General features: G+C 36.1%; 2 protein-coding genes across 8 annotated transcripts in view; one reads left to right on the top strand and one right to left on the bottom strand.

The window, feature by feature from the left end:
- LOC121855308 (rho guanine nucleotide exchange factor 11-like) overlaps positions 1-15,459 on the bottom strand; it is a 73,243-nt gene that overhangs the window by 56,051 nt on the left and 1,733 nt on the right. For 5 of the 7 annotated variants that reach the window (XM_042350195.1, XM_042350196.1, XM_042350197.1 and 2 more), the window contains 2 exons: positions 7,769-7,905; positions 5,102-5,209 (listed from right to left, as the gene is read on the bottom strand). In XM_042350195.1, the coding sequence (XP_042206129.1) occupies positions 5,102-5,209; positions 7,769-7,905 (245 nt within the window). Of the gene's footprint in view, positions 1-1,246; positions 1,314-5,101; positions 5,210-7,768; positions 7,906-13,907; positions 13,978-15,459 lie in introns of those variants that run through there. The other 2 variants (XM_042350194.1, XM_042350199.1) reach the window with 2 other exon arrangements.
- LOC121855307 overlaps positions 10,764-15,459 on the top strand; it is a 51,743-nt gene continuing 47,047 nt past the window's right edge. Inside the window, exon 1 of the mRNA XM_042350190.1 lies at positions 10,764-10,863. Within this exon, the coding sequence (XP_042206124.1) occupies positions 10,856-10,863 (8 nt within the window). The 5' untranslated portion in view covers positions 10,764-10,855. The remainder of the gene's footprint in view (positions 10,864-15,459) is intronic.

Genomic DNA, 15,459 nt, shown 5'->3' with positions numbered 1-15,459 from the left:
CAAATGAAGTGCTAAGCTCTGGGTTTTCCCTCCTACAACTTGTGTGGCTACACGGATACCCAAGACATGTATCATGTAATAAAAAAATAATTTAATATAATCACAAAAAACCAAATTTTCAAATATTTGAATAAAATAACCTTTTACAATAATAATAGCATTAAATGGCAAGTTATTGTCATGGGTGTGTTTCATCTACATGTTACAGTTGAAAATTTTGAAGTTAAGGTATGTCACACGGAAAAACATATTTAATGGCAGACTTAAAATTAAAGAAGGAATACTCAAAGACAAAAAATCACTACACACAATCAGGCAAAAAACACTGCTACTATATGGATATAAGGAAAATACATCCAGATCAGAGAAAGTTTAAAGCTGACACAACATGCAAGAAAGCAGGTCAAATCAAAAGCATTTTTACAACTTCCAACGAGTGAAATCACTCACTACACATAAGGCATCAAAAATTTTTAAATATGGACAGCAATTACTATTCTAAGTTAATGAATTCAAATTTTCTCTTGGTAACATTAGTGACTACCAGAGAAAATGTGAATCATTGGCCAATAATAAGAGATACAATACAATTCAAAGAAAAATTGTTAACGCAAACAATTTTCAATACAGGTATCCCTCTCTAGATAAATGGGTTAGGTTTCTGAAAACCATTCATCAAGTGAATTTTCATATCTTGAATAACAGAACATAAGGAAAAAATAAGGTTCGGTTCCCCAATGACAAGAACACCCCAATAACATCTACCCTTAAAACATTTTGCCTCATATTCCACATATTACCAAACTACAAGAAGCTTATTATGAAAATTTATGGGAGAAATGGAATGAAAAAATAACTAACTGCACCATAATTCTTGGCTGTGATTTATTGGACCATCTCATTTAGTAACTACACAAGAAAATTAGCACTCAAAGAGACAAAAGTGCAAGCTTCCCTCTTCTTACAAGTAGACAACCATTATTTAACTGGGATTATGTTCCTATGGAGAAAATATTATGCAACCAAGATGTGATAAAGGTACACTAAAAAATGTGCCACAATCCCATGAAAATCACTGCCTCCCCCCCACCACCCATATCAACATCACTGAAGTAGCTACAGTCACACAATTTATAACATCAAGAAGAATAAATAAATACAATTTTCACATGACCAAACTTCATGATGATGGAACCTGAACAATGATAAGGACAGAAAACAAGATACCATTTATAGAATGATCTACCGGTACAGTATGTAGTATTCAAAGGTACACTACTAAGCCGAAACTTCTGCCCAAAGAATAATTCAGCCTGTACTTACCAGAGAGAGACCGGATGTGCCAAAAGACAAACAACACAGCATTAGTATAAAAAAGAAAGCCATGCTACTCATTTATATATATACAGTGAAACCTCTATTTAACGAACTACATGGAGATGAGTGTCCACTATATCAAGGACCGCTAGATGTGAAACCCCATCTAATGGAGTACAGTATATGGAGAGAGGTCCGTTATATGGAGGTTTATATATATATATATATATACTGAATATATATATATACTGAATATATATATATACTGAATATATACATATATATATATATATATATATATATATATATATATATATATATATATATATATATATATATATATATATATATATATATATATATATATATATATATATATATATATATATATATATATATATATATATATATACACACCCGCACTGGTATCCCTCGCTACACATAGGGTTAGGTTCCTGAAAACCATTCGTTACGTGAATTTTCATATCTCGAATAACAGGAAAACTAGGGTTCGGTTCCCCAATGAAGAGAAAGCCCCAATACTGTACTGTATATCATAAAATAGGTTAATGAACAAAACACATTAATATACAGCTCCTCCCCAACTTACGACGGGGTTAGGGACCCAAATCCAGGTCGTAAGTCAAAAATGCTTAAATAATACATAGAAAATCTAAAATGGGTGTCTCTTTTTCTTCTCAGCACCACAAAACTCTCACTTTTAAGCTTGCCAGCCATTTTGAAGCGAATTAAAAATGAAAATTTTGCATGTGTACTGACGTTGGGACTCGAAAATACGTAATTTGACAAAATTTTGGTACGACTGAGGCAGGTCGCAAGTGCGGGTGGTCGTAAGTCGTGGAGGAGCTGTAATACAGTACATACTATCTAAGTGAAAATGTGCAACTAAAACATTTAGGAAAGGCAAAAAGAAAGTTTAACACAACCACCATTTGCATACACACTTGCTGCGTGACCGAAAGCCTCGCCATAGCAATATAGCCCAGCTGAGACACGGGCTCTGCCAACCCTTTGCCGGGAGCTCCGACACTTCACTACCCCCTCCCGCTCTCACACACAAAGAAATATTTATTCCCTTAATGCTTTTGACCTAATGACTTTCTTTTTCACTTTTTTTATACACATTCTGTATATAGGATGATGTGTGCATGTACTGAGTAAAATAAAATATAAAGAAAGTTATGTTTATCTTCCAAAAATTACAATTTTAAAAACAGCTCACACCTCAGCTTGGTAGGAAGAGGGCTAGGGGGTGTGGCCTATCCCAGCTGACTCCTGGGGGTACAAGATTTGAATTTTTGCTTGAACCAAAATTTGTAAAGAAGGGGAGCATTTGTGATATGAAAAAGAATTGTTAATTTAGGAAATTCGTATAACCGAAATAGCTTATATAAAACATTTGCATAATGAGGGATACCTGTGTGTGTGTGTGTGTTACATTATTTTTCACGAAATCTGTTATTTTTCAAAATTCCCAACATTCATATCGGTAATTTTGCAAAATAACTTACAGACAGACAACCTAAACCAACCTAACCTTGGGGTTAGGTTAAATGAGAGGTTAGGTTAGGATAGCTCATGTAGACTGATACACAGTTAAGTGGTCCTGTTCTTTTTTTTTACTTTGGTTAGCCTGTTTGTAAGTTATTTCGCAAAATTACCAATATCCATGCCGGGAATTTTGAAAAATAACAGATTTCGTAAAAAATAACGCAACATATACAGTATATGTTATGCCTTATTTGCAATAGTTAAAGTATTTGCAGATAAACACATAAACACATTACTTAACTGTAGATACTTTGCACCAACAAAATTTTGTTACGGGCAATATTAGCCATAGTCATATAAATGGCAGATATATAATTTCTATATTAATGAGAAAAATTACCAAATGATGCAGCTACCAGAAGTGAAAAGGCAGAAATATAAAAAAATTATTGCATTGTGCTATGCAAACGTCATAATTGAGTAGACAAATGACTATCATCACTGCAAGCATTAACGACTTACTTAGATTACATCCCCATTATTGATCATTATTTTATTAACCACAAGTACAGTACAGCACTTCTATGACTTCAATTTAATATCTTCACAATATACAGGCAGTAAGTTCAAAATGGTTCTTGCTATTAATAAGATTAAGACTCCTGATATTATCTATTAACAAAATAAATATAATACAACTGAAATTTCTTCTACTCTGTGTAGCTAAAAATAACATGCCTATGTTATCTCTGTTACTAACAAATCAAATATTTTCAAGAGAGACTACAAGTCTGCTTAGAGGCAGAGTTCAACCAACCACAAATATAGATATGCTCCGTGACAACACAGTTCCAGATAACTAGACACAAACCCTAAGGGAGATAACAGGGTATCTGAATTACCTGTTAGAGGCTTTGCTATAAATGTTAATTTCACAATCAGTCCTCCATCTGCTTGTCATTTAAAGTTTTGATGATCAAGTAGATAGTAATTAAAAGATCAACTATGGCACATCCTGAGGTTCAATCAATGGACTTGTGGATATCTATGTTGTCCTTTATTACAAGAAACATTTAGCACAAGGCATTACTGTATGCCTCTAGCAGAAAACAACAGAATTTTTTGAAGGGTAGAGAATACATTTATAATATATAATCAATAAGACTTGTCATATTTAGCAATTAAATTATTATGTAATATACGGGTATGCATGCAAACTTTTTACAGGCTACTCACTATCAAATGGAAGTCTTGGACAGTGACTGAGAAAATAAGCTCTGTTTCACTACAGAACCTTATCTTAATTTTATTCTGATTTCAAGGAACACTATTCCTAGTACAACATAAATGAGACACCTGTATGAAAACCCAGACTCAGGAGGGTCAGTAAACTCTGACAACACACTCTACAACAATAATTGCTACAAAAGCTGCAGTACAGTGATATCCCCATTAGTTGAGGCAACTGGTCCAGAGCACTTCCAGGGATGAGAGATTTCCAATTAACCACACAACTTTCTCAAATTCAGAAAAATCCCCCACCCCTGGAAATTTGTTTAATTCCTGATGTGCCTCAAAGGGGTGAGGCACACAGCATTTTGCAGTAAATTAAAAGGCCTAGTATTGAATGTCTGCTCTTAATAGTGATTAGCTAGGAACTAAAAAGGGTAGACTGACCTAGAAAAAAGAACGCAGATTCATAGCTTTGGCACGAAGTGTGCCCCCTCTTCTGGGGGCAATGGATGGCATGGGGAAGGAAGGGTGACTGGGTTACCCTCATGAGTTAACATATGAACCTTGATTGACATAACTGAGGAGTTGTCTGAAGACACATGTCTCAACTTCAAGGCTTGGTGTACACATTGAACAAGCAGTTTATTGAAGGATATGACGTTATGTGTCAACTACTTATTGGACGAACAGTGGATGTGACAAAAGATGACAGACGATGAACAAGAGAGTAGATGATGGGTCAACACATAAGCTACACTGACCTTAAGACCCGCGGAGGAAACAAAAATGCATGCTGCACATCTCCAGCAAAAGATCATTCACATGAAAAACAATTTAATAATCCATTTCCTTCTTCTTTTGAATTTCAAATTCAAAACATTTATCAAAGTAAAAAGTTAGGTTCCAGAGAAGAATCTCTATCTAGTTTCAGGGTGATCTTACACACCAGTACAGTACAGTAATTGACAAATACCTGTACAGTATAAACAATTTACAATTCAAATAATAAATATAAAAAGATGCTGATGTTACAACTTACACTTAATGATCTGCACCACTTCTTTATGGTTGATTTGTGACACTATTGTTCCATTGACTTTGATGATGGAATCTCCCTTTTTAACTCCTGCTTGTGCTGCTGGTCCACCTAGATGTAGACAAGTATAAATAAGTAAATAATTCACTGTGACACAGTTCATGTAAGTTTATGTTATATCCTATTAAGAGGGTTATTAAAATTTCTTTAACACTGATCTGCATAATATGTAAACATGATCCGTCTTATGAAAAAAGTCACTTCACTTTCACCTTTGTTGTTTCCTGCAACACCTTCCTGTATACAGTACATATGAATACAGCATCAAGCTTTTTTAAACAAGGTATTCCCTGTTATCAATCCTCTCTTGGTAAATATTTCTATCAGTTTCTCTCCACTTTCATCCATTCCTACGGCATCCGTGGTTAGTATACCCCAAATCCCATCCACTTCCCTGTCACCCAATCTTGTGTTAAATCACCCTTTACTATCACTCATCTGTGCCACAAGTTTACAATGTAGTTGGACAGCTCTCCTAAAACCTCTCATTCCTCCTGTCTTCTTACTTCTCTTTTTTTCCTCCTTTCTTTTCACTCCTCTATCGTCTTACTTCTCTTTCTTTCCTCCTTTCTTCTCACTCCTCTATCGTCTTACTTCTCTTTCTTTCCTCCTTTCTTCTCACTCCTTGGGGGCATATGCACTAACATGAACCTTATCCATACTATTCTGGGACAGAGCCGTGTATTCCCTCACTTGAGTCCACATGCCATCACTCATCAGCACTACCACACCCTCTTTTACTCTCACCATTTCTCTCTTCTGTCAAAATATCCAGGATTGTTTCACTCACCACTACTTCAATCAGTTTCTTTCTATCCTCATCACACCTATGTACAACTAAGATTGAAAGTTTATAGCAACAGTTTCATATAAAACTCCAAGATACAAAAGGAAATTAGTAATGGTTTACGTGTCATATCAAAATTAAAACTTAAACAGGACATTGTATTAATAATAACAAACAAGGTTCTAACTAAATGTGAGGGTAAAAGGCCAAAAGGCAACTTGAAGAGGTTGAGGATCAAGAGTAACATGTCTTATGTACAGTACCGTACATCAAGAAATAAACATGATACATAACACCTAACCTGTTTGATTAAATAAAAACACGTGTTTAAAGATTGGCCTAGGTCAAGACAATAACTTTTCTATCAACTTAAGAAAGATTATATTCAAGAAACAATCTGAACCACATCATGTAGTATCATGCAAATTGGTCAGCTTGCCAGGCAGTCAGCTCAGAATTGATTGATTGTGGTAATATCATTCCTGGCAATGCAACAGTTTAAGTCATGTGTTACCAAATTAAATATAAAGGCTACAAATACTACAATCAAATAAGGCAAGGTAAGAAACACAAGTAACAAATAACATAGAACTTTCATAAAAATAATTTAAATGTTATAGATAAAACTCAGCTCAGAACTAAAACTTTAAATAATCACTATGGTCTTCAATTAGTATAAAACTTAGTGAAGATACTGATTAGTGGCATGGGTAAGGGGTCCATGATGCAAAGTGAAAAAAGGTTATGTGCTCTCTGCAAAAAAGGTGTTAATAACAACTCATTAATGTGCATTGAGTATGGAAGGTGGATACATATAATATGCAGTGATGTAAATGGCAAACTGCTTTCTTTAAGTTTAATGTATGTGCAGGTAAACATGTGGCCTTAGCAAGGCTGAAGAAACTCAACATTGGGAATAAATCCCTGAGTAACATGACAGTGCTAAGGCCAGCTCAGCTCCAAGAGTCAAAAGTGACTGAAGGAAGTTTAGGGAATTCTTGTCTTTATAGTTACCAATAAATGTGATGACTTAAAGTGTAGTCTGGTGATAACAATGATCATATGTGATGACTTAAAGTACATTGGCTTGTGATGGAGAGTTACTGTAAAGTATTTATATAAGTCGTGCTGACTGATAACAGTGACACTTAAATTGTAAGATATGTTATAAAATATCATTACATTTTAAATTAGGACCAAGGAGTAAACATTACTTTTACAAATGCAGGTTAAATTATGGTACTTTACAAAATATAGGTCCAGTAAATACTTTTATCTTGCAGGCATGATAACAATGTATAGTTCTGATACCTCTTGTAACCACCAATTAAAATGCTTATGTTATTCACCACCTAATGTCTTAAAACAATATCATGCTCATAGATTTATTATTATCTTTCTTAATTTCTCTTGAATATGAATCAATCAATTCAAACATTTTTAACACCTACGTCCCCCTCCAAAAAAATAAAATAAAATACTGCAGTGATAACAACATTAATTTCAATTCCGATTGTATTTCATTAAAATACCTGAGCAGTAGTTGTTATATTTAGGCAATATGGGTAAAATCAAACAAAAAATTAAACATTCCACACAACTGACTGCACTGTACTCATCACAAAAACCTGTCGCATATTATGTTACAGATAATCTAGCAAGACTACAGCACTGCCGTAAATGCCCACTAAAACATTTCCAATAACTATGAAAGATATATTTAGGATTCTTTTACGCCAGACATGAAATTTGCTGCACCTCCATACATTGTTTACTGATGAAGGATAAAAAAATAAAGTACGTACTGTATATCCAATGCTTACCATCTTTGACATCCTGGACAATGACAGGACTTTCCCCAGAGACAGTGACTCCATAGCCCCGCTCTCCCCGATGGATGACAACAGTGCGTAAGTTACTGGAGTCGTTAGAGTCATTGCCCTCCACTATCGACTCCAGCCTGAAAATTAAAGTGGTTATTAGTGTGGCAAAAATACAACATTTTCAGAATCGTTCATAAACTGTAGGTGGTGAGACTGTAACTGCTTCATCTGCTTATGTGACATGCACTCTCCAAAGGGAGTAAACTACTTATAGAAGGGTAGGTCTACAATGCAAGTATGACAGTCTTACAAACTCACCAAGGTTGCACAGTCATCAGTAGCTCTTCCTAATCAGGTACTGTATCTGAAAATAAATATGCTGGCAGATGCCCCTGTCTGTGCCTCTTTGAGGAACAAGGAAAGGGACATGCCTCATAAAGTGACCTACCTGGGATGAAGTACTGTACTGCCCTCTTCAAAAATATTATTCAACTATGAACAAGAGGAAGCAGAGGCTTGGTGTTGGTGTCTAATACTGTACTGTAAAGTATTACACAGGCTTTTGGTGTGGAATTTCCCCCTAAGGCCTTCTCAGAAAAGTATAATACTGTGTCTCAATAACTGAGATTTTAATCAAATCTTCATGTCTAATAAGCCACTAGCCAGTTTTATTTTTAATATAATGCGAGCAGTCCGTGATTTACGATGATCCCAGCTTATGAAAAAAATAATTTCCATTTTTCAATTTACGCAAAGTACAGTAATATCTCCATTAGGTGGAATCATTCAAACCCGGAATTCTCCAATAGCTGGAATTTAAATTTTCTCGGAAAATCGTACCCAAAGCTGGATTTTTTCCGGCTTTGGGAATGATTTTCCGAGGGGCACATTTTCTGGACAATTCTGAGAACATTTTCCCAGTACCCGGAAAATTCTGGGGATGGGGGATATTTTTCCGGGTTTGAGAGATGATGTAATGCGCAGTTTCTGGAACTTCCAAGAACATTTTTCCATTACGTACCAGGAAAATTCCGGAGATGAGGTTTTTTTTCCAGCTTTGAGAGAGTCGTCTCATTACCCGGAAATCTCTCATTCCTGTAAGTGCTCTGCACCAATTGTTCTGGTTACCAGAGATAGCACTGGTATATGAAAACTCTGATTACAGTACAGTGGTCCCTCGGTTAACGAACGCCTCGGTTAACGAAATTTCGGTTAATGAATTACCTTCCATAAGAATCTTCATTTCGGTTAACAAACAAAAATTCGGTTAACGAAATTCTGACGAAAATGTTTCGACATGCTTTGGCTTGCTCACCAGCTGGAAGATTAGTCCGCCAATACAGAAATCGATTCTAGGGCTTACATTCGTTAAAATTGGAGTAAATATCAAGAAGGTTGTACTATTCAACAATTTTCCAAGTTTTATATTAAAATTTTTAGTCATTTTAACACTTATTTAACAAAATTGCAGTACAGGGAACTAGTTTTTGGTGCGCCCAACAGCCACTTCACTCACCCACCAAGGACTCAGTTTGTATCTCTGTTCAGTGGAAGAAACATCTTGCTTGTGGGTCTCTTGAACACAGAGTATTTTTACATTTTTACAGTACAATTATTGGTCATTCTGATATTTATTTAACATATTGACAATATATAGTGCAGTGTAGTGTTGATTTAAAGTAAATAATCTTGAATTACACCTAGTGAACACAAAATTTTATGGGTGAAATGACGGCATCAAGCATGGGGTGATTTCTCTTCCATCCCCACTTCCTTCTCTTCTCCCTTCTCCTCCATCCCCACTTCTAATTCCCATCATCAACCAGGAGCCTTCTACATACACACCTCAAAGTAAGTGTACTTTACTGCATTTATTTTTTTTTACTTTGTAAGTACTTTTCGGTGAACTGGAACCAATTACCCAATATCCCATTGAAACAATGAATTCGGTTAAGGAACGACCTTCTGGACATTACAAGGAAAAACCATGACAATTATATATAAGGCAGCTGAGCGCATCCCTTGTGAGATGCCATCTATGGTTCAGTACAGGGTACAGTACAGCTCCTCCCCGACTTACGACGGGGTGAGGGACCCAAATCCAGGTCGTAAGTCGAAATGTTCGTCAGTCGAAAATGCTTAAATAATATATAGAAAATCTAAAATGGGTCTCTTTTTCTTCTCAGCACCACAAAACTCTCACTTTTAAGCTGGCCAGCCATTTTAAAGTGAATTACAAACGAAAATTTTGCCTGTATACTGACGTTGGGACTCGAAAATACGTAATTTGACAAAATTTTGGTACGACCGAGGCAGGTCTTAAGTGCGGGTGGTCGTAAGTCGGGGAGGAGCTGTATACAGTATACTCGTATTTACCGTACGGAAGGGACATTTTCGGTTTACAGTTAGGGTCCAAGAACGGAACTGTTCCGTAAACCGGGGAGTGTCTGGAGTGTGACATGAGTATCAATGGCTGATTTTTAACATACTGGGTAGTCCCCCACCTATTTACTTAACATGATGACTGATTATGGTAAACATCATTAATATTTAATGAAAAACAGAAATCCTTTTGAAAGTTCATTCATATGGTCTGAAGTAGGGTCCAATACCTAAACATTTAATTGAAAATATTAAGTTTAATTAACAATCAAGCAAAAAATGCAAGTGATATACAAGTACTGTACGGTTCTGTACTGTATACTGTATTCAATTCTTATTTCTCTACAGGATATTATAAAAAATGATGCAAGTATTATATATTAAACAATGTCAGACAGCACTATGCTAGCTTCAGAGGCAACTGTACCAGTATCTCCTCAGACAGGATGGACCTACAGATAGTATGTGTCATTACAAGATAATGATATTCAACAAGTATACAGTAAGACCCAAAGTCTCTGTCTTATTTACAAAAGATTAAACCATCACTAGACAGTACAGTACATTAACAAGAAAAATTAGTTATGTCCCATCCTGTGTAGATTAACAGTCTGCTTGTCACACACACTGGAGAAAGACCTAAGAATATGGACAGTTCCTTTCAGTGCAATTTCAACTTTATAAAAAGTTTATTCTTACGAGAAAATGAAAAGGTAGGAGTAATTCACAAAATTCAACCAGTAACTGTACTAATGCTACAAACAGTAGCGTACCCAGGAGGGAAGGAGGCACAGGGGGCATGCACCCCCCTTTTGATCTCTGTTATCTCTGTTGAACAATGGCATATACAATTAATGCCAATATATATTGGATTTTGCCGGAATAGGTTGTAAGGGGTCTGCATCTGGTGTACATGAATTTGTGGTGGGATGCGAGTGTGTTAACAGAGGGCAAGGGTCATGGGTTACAACAGGTGTGTGGGTTGGGGGAGGTGGGGCTCAAATGCTGCTCAGTGACCTGTGATTGGTTGTGGTTGGGGAGGGTCACAGCCCAGTCTGGTCTGCAGGTAAGCAAAAGCACAGAGTGAAAGTCAAATCGTCATCACCATTTGGTCATTATAAAACCAAAACGTATTATCCTTTAGTTGACTACCTGCTGTATAAAATGGAAGCAAAGTTTCCAAGGAACCATCCTGTTCTTCAACTTCAAAAACTAATTACATCTACGGTTGAAAAACTAAATACTGAGTCTGTTGTCTCTTCAGCCAGTATTTATAATCAAGATCTTCCCAACCCAACTGCCCTTCACAATGATTGATTGATTGACTGATTGTGGTAAACATCCCTGGTGACGCAACAGCTTAGGTTATATGCCGCCAGATTAAGGTAAAAGCTCACAAGGTTAAAACAGAGACTGCAAGGTCAAAAAGCAAAAAACAAAACAATAAATAGCTTAAAACATTTAAACATTAATATACAGGGCGAGTCAAAAGTCTCCATACATAGGGAAAATGATCACTTTATTATACAGTCACTTGTAAGTCACAAAATATGCTAAATATGGCCACCATTACATTCCAGGAAGATGGGGCGCCACCCCATTACGGTATCCGTGTAGTTGGAGGCCATGGTGTACCAGGTGAAGATACAAAACACAGACCACCTAAAGGAACGCATTCGTGATGCGTGTGCGCGCATAACACCAGACTTGTTAACGCGCGTTCACCATGAGTGGGAGTAACACATCCGTATGTGCATTCACTGTAATGGTGGCCATATAGAGCATATTTTGTAACTTACAAGTGACTGTATAATAAAGTAATCATTTTGCCTAAGTATGGAGACTTTTGACTCACCCTGTATAAAACTCAATGCTTGTGTAGAAGGCCAGCTTCCTCCACACTCCTTCCCCCAGCACCGTAAAGAGAAGGTCACGGGAGGCTTGGATACCTAGTGTAGTGTAGTGTGAGTGTAATGTAACTAGTGTAAGATATGAGAAATATGTCTATATTGGTAATTTAGAAGCAATCTGGGGTGCTTGATATATCCTACCGGACACTGTATACACGGAAGCTACCTGCAAATGTGACTTGAATGAAGGCATGTGAAAATTCTCTTCAACTTGGGGTGACATTGGACAGCTCAAAAATGACTTGGAAAGTACAATCCAAATATTATTTATGCATATTTTCAAGACTGCACTATATAAAACTTGTACAGTATCGACATTATGCACAGGGTTAGGTTCATCTCGTACCCAAGATTACTTGCACCCAATTTAAGAGATAATCCATACCTATTAGTATATATACAGGTAGCTGCTGTCACAGCGTTATTATAGCTTATTACAGTACAAACTATTCAAAGCCGGATTAAGGGAGGGGCCCCAGGCCCCTCAGACAAGGGGGCCCCCTGAATGAAATAAAAATACAATTGAATTTAAGACAGTTTGAAGGAGTTATATAATATTTTAGCTTCGTCTATGATTACAAAAAAAGATTATGTAAATCTTGCAGGAAAGGGCAGTGAAATAGTGAAATGTAATGCAGCACTTTAAAATGGTTGCATCTCATTACATAAGTATGTTCTTCCATCACACAAACATTGCACTGTAAGGACATATTTCACACTATGTGGTATAGAATAACTTTATTGCAATCTATAAATTTCAAGCTAATAGATTTAGCAGTTTCAATTTATAAACTGTGCGATCTAAGCGTTTAAAATAGTCATAAATATAGACATGGAGGAGTCTAGACAAGCATAAAAACAGATTTATTTTCCAGCCTCAGCTTTTTGTAAACAAATCAGTTAGTGTATATAATTCGGGGCTCCTCTCTGGTACTTCTTCTACGGAGTGGCTGACATTGCCAGGAATTTCTTCTTCTGACATGTCAACGTCAAGGATGAAATACAGTAGTACTATGGATATAAAAGAACAAAGAGCGAGAATATTGGCCAACGCATAAACAATTAGTAATGTTATTGTATGTTAATGATACTCTAGATAGATTTGTTTAAAAAGTCACAACCACCTGGTACAACAATTCATAATATTTAAAATAAATCATATTTTAAAAGGCACTAAATGCATACGTGAACTTAAAAACTGAGCTGTAGTTACAGATTTCTCTTCATATTTTTTCCATAATTAATTCAGTTGCTTTTGTCAATCCCGACTTGATTTGCATTGAGTGGATGGTAAAGAGTGCTCTGAAACTAAGTGTAACTGAAGATTAACCAGTTTGGCCTCTTAATAAGTGTGGCAGGAGAATATACAATTGAAGATTTTCACGCCCACACCTTATGTTAAGAGTTAAGACGTCGATGCCACCCTCCGCAATCATTATTTGTGCACACCTAACGTTAGTAGCCAGACCAGTTATCGATATTCCACACTGTAGATCTCAACCAAGTTGAAACGACGTAGTCAAAGAGAGCAGCACTGTATATATACGTATATGTATTTATGGGTACGAACGTTCTCGTAAACTGGGTATGAGTTATCTTGTAACCGGGTACGACTTGACATGTTCTGATGGGTACGATTTGCTTGGACACGAGTTGTCCAGCACCCTTATGCATGGTAATGATAACAGCTCAGGGGGTAAAACAAGAACATGTATACTGAGCACCAGTGACCCATTAAATTTGTTTTACTGGCTCTCCTGAATCCAATGGTACACCCTGTATCAATCACTAATGCAACCACAACTTTAGAAGTTTGAAAACCAGAGCAGAAATATATTTCAACTTACATTGTTATTCTAAGACATAAAATTCACAAAGCAAATCATCTTTTGGAGTATAGATTCTTAACTATCCAATCCAAAGGGAAGTTCTTATCCTTGCTTTAATATGAATAATATATGAAAATTCCACTAGAGAGAATAGCTGCTGTATATATTCACAGACCAAGATCACTATCAAACAATTATTCCGCCCTTTTCTTATCTGGCAGAGGATGTGATAAGCAAGACTGCATGGTATGCACAATGCTTTAATCTCTTTATCAGCAATAGGTTTACTCAATAAACAATTTACCTGATAAATATATCCTAAATCTGCAATACAGGTTTAATTATAATATAATGTATTACTGCTGTCATCTCTTTATCAGATACTGCATCATATTAAATAAATCCATTAATTTGTATATACGGTACAGTATACCAGTTACTGGTGTATACAGTATATATACCCTGTATACATTGTCTCTGAGTGAAGAGACAGTATATATACCCTGTATACATTGTCTCTGAGTGAAGAGACAGTATATATACCCTGTATACATTGTCTCTGAGTGAAGAGACAGTATATATACCCTGTATACATTGTCTCTGAGTGAAGAGACAGTATATATACCCTGTATACATTGTCTCTGAGTGAAGAGACGGTATATATACCCTGTATACATTGTCTCTGAGTGAAGAGACAGTATATATACCCTGTATACATTGTCTCGACAGTATATATACCCTGTATACATTGTCTCTGAAGAGACAGTATATATACCCTGTATACATTGTCTCTGAGTGAAGAGACAGTATATATACCCTGTATACATTGTCTCTGAGTGAAGAGACAGTATATATACCCTGTATACATTGTCTCTGAGTGAAGAGACAGTATATACCCTGTATACATTGTCTCTGAGTGTATACATTGTCTCTGAGTGAAGAGACAGATATACCCTGTATACATTGTCTCCTGTATACATTGTCTCTGAGTGAAGAGACAGTATATATACCCTGTATACATTGTCTCTGAGTGAAGAGACAGTATATATACCCTGTATACATTGTCTCTGAGTGAAGAGACAGTATATATACCCTGTATACATTGTCTCTGAGTGAAGAGACAGTATATATACCCTGTATACATTGTCTCTGAGTGAAGAGACAGTATATATACCCTGTATACATTGTCTCTGAGTGAAGAGACAGTATATATACCCTGTATACATTGTCTCTGAGTGAAGAGACAGTATATATACCCTGTATACATTGTCTCTGAGTGAAGAGACAGTATATATACCCTGTATACATTGTCTCTGAGTGAAGAGACAGTATATATACCCTGTATACATTGTCTCTGAGTGAAGAGACAGTATATATACCCTGTATACATTGTCTCTGAGTGAAGAGACGGTATATATACCCTGTATACATTGTCTCTGAGTGAAGAGACAGAATATATACCCTGTATACATTGTCTCTGAGTGAAGAGACAGTATATATACCCTGTATACATTGTCTCTGAGTGAAGAGACAGTATATATACCCTGTATACATTGTCTCTGAGTGAAGA

This window comes from Homarus americanus, unplaced genomic scaffold, assembly GCF_018991925.1.
Source record: "Homarus americanus isolate GMGI-L3 unplaced genomic scaffold, GMGI_Hamer_2.0 scaffold32063, whole genome shotgun sequence".
Taxonomy (NCBI): domain Eukaryota; kingdom Metazoa; phylum Arthropoda; class Malacostraca; order Decapoda; family Nephropidae; genus Homarus; species Homarus americanus.
The sequence above is the reverse complement of the archived record's forward strand: the minus strand, read 5'-3'. Positions and strand labels throughout refer to the sequence as shown.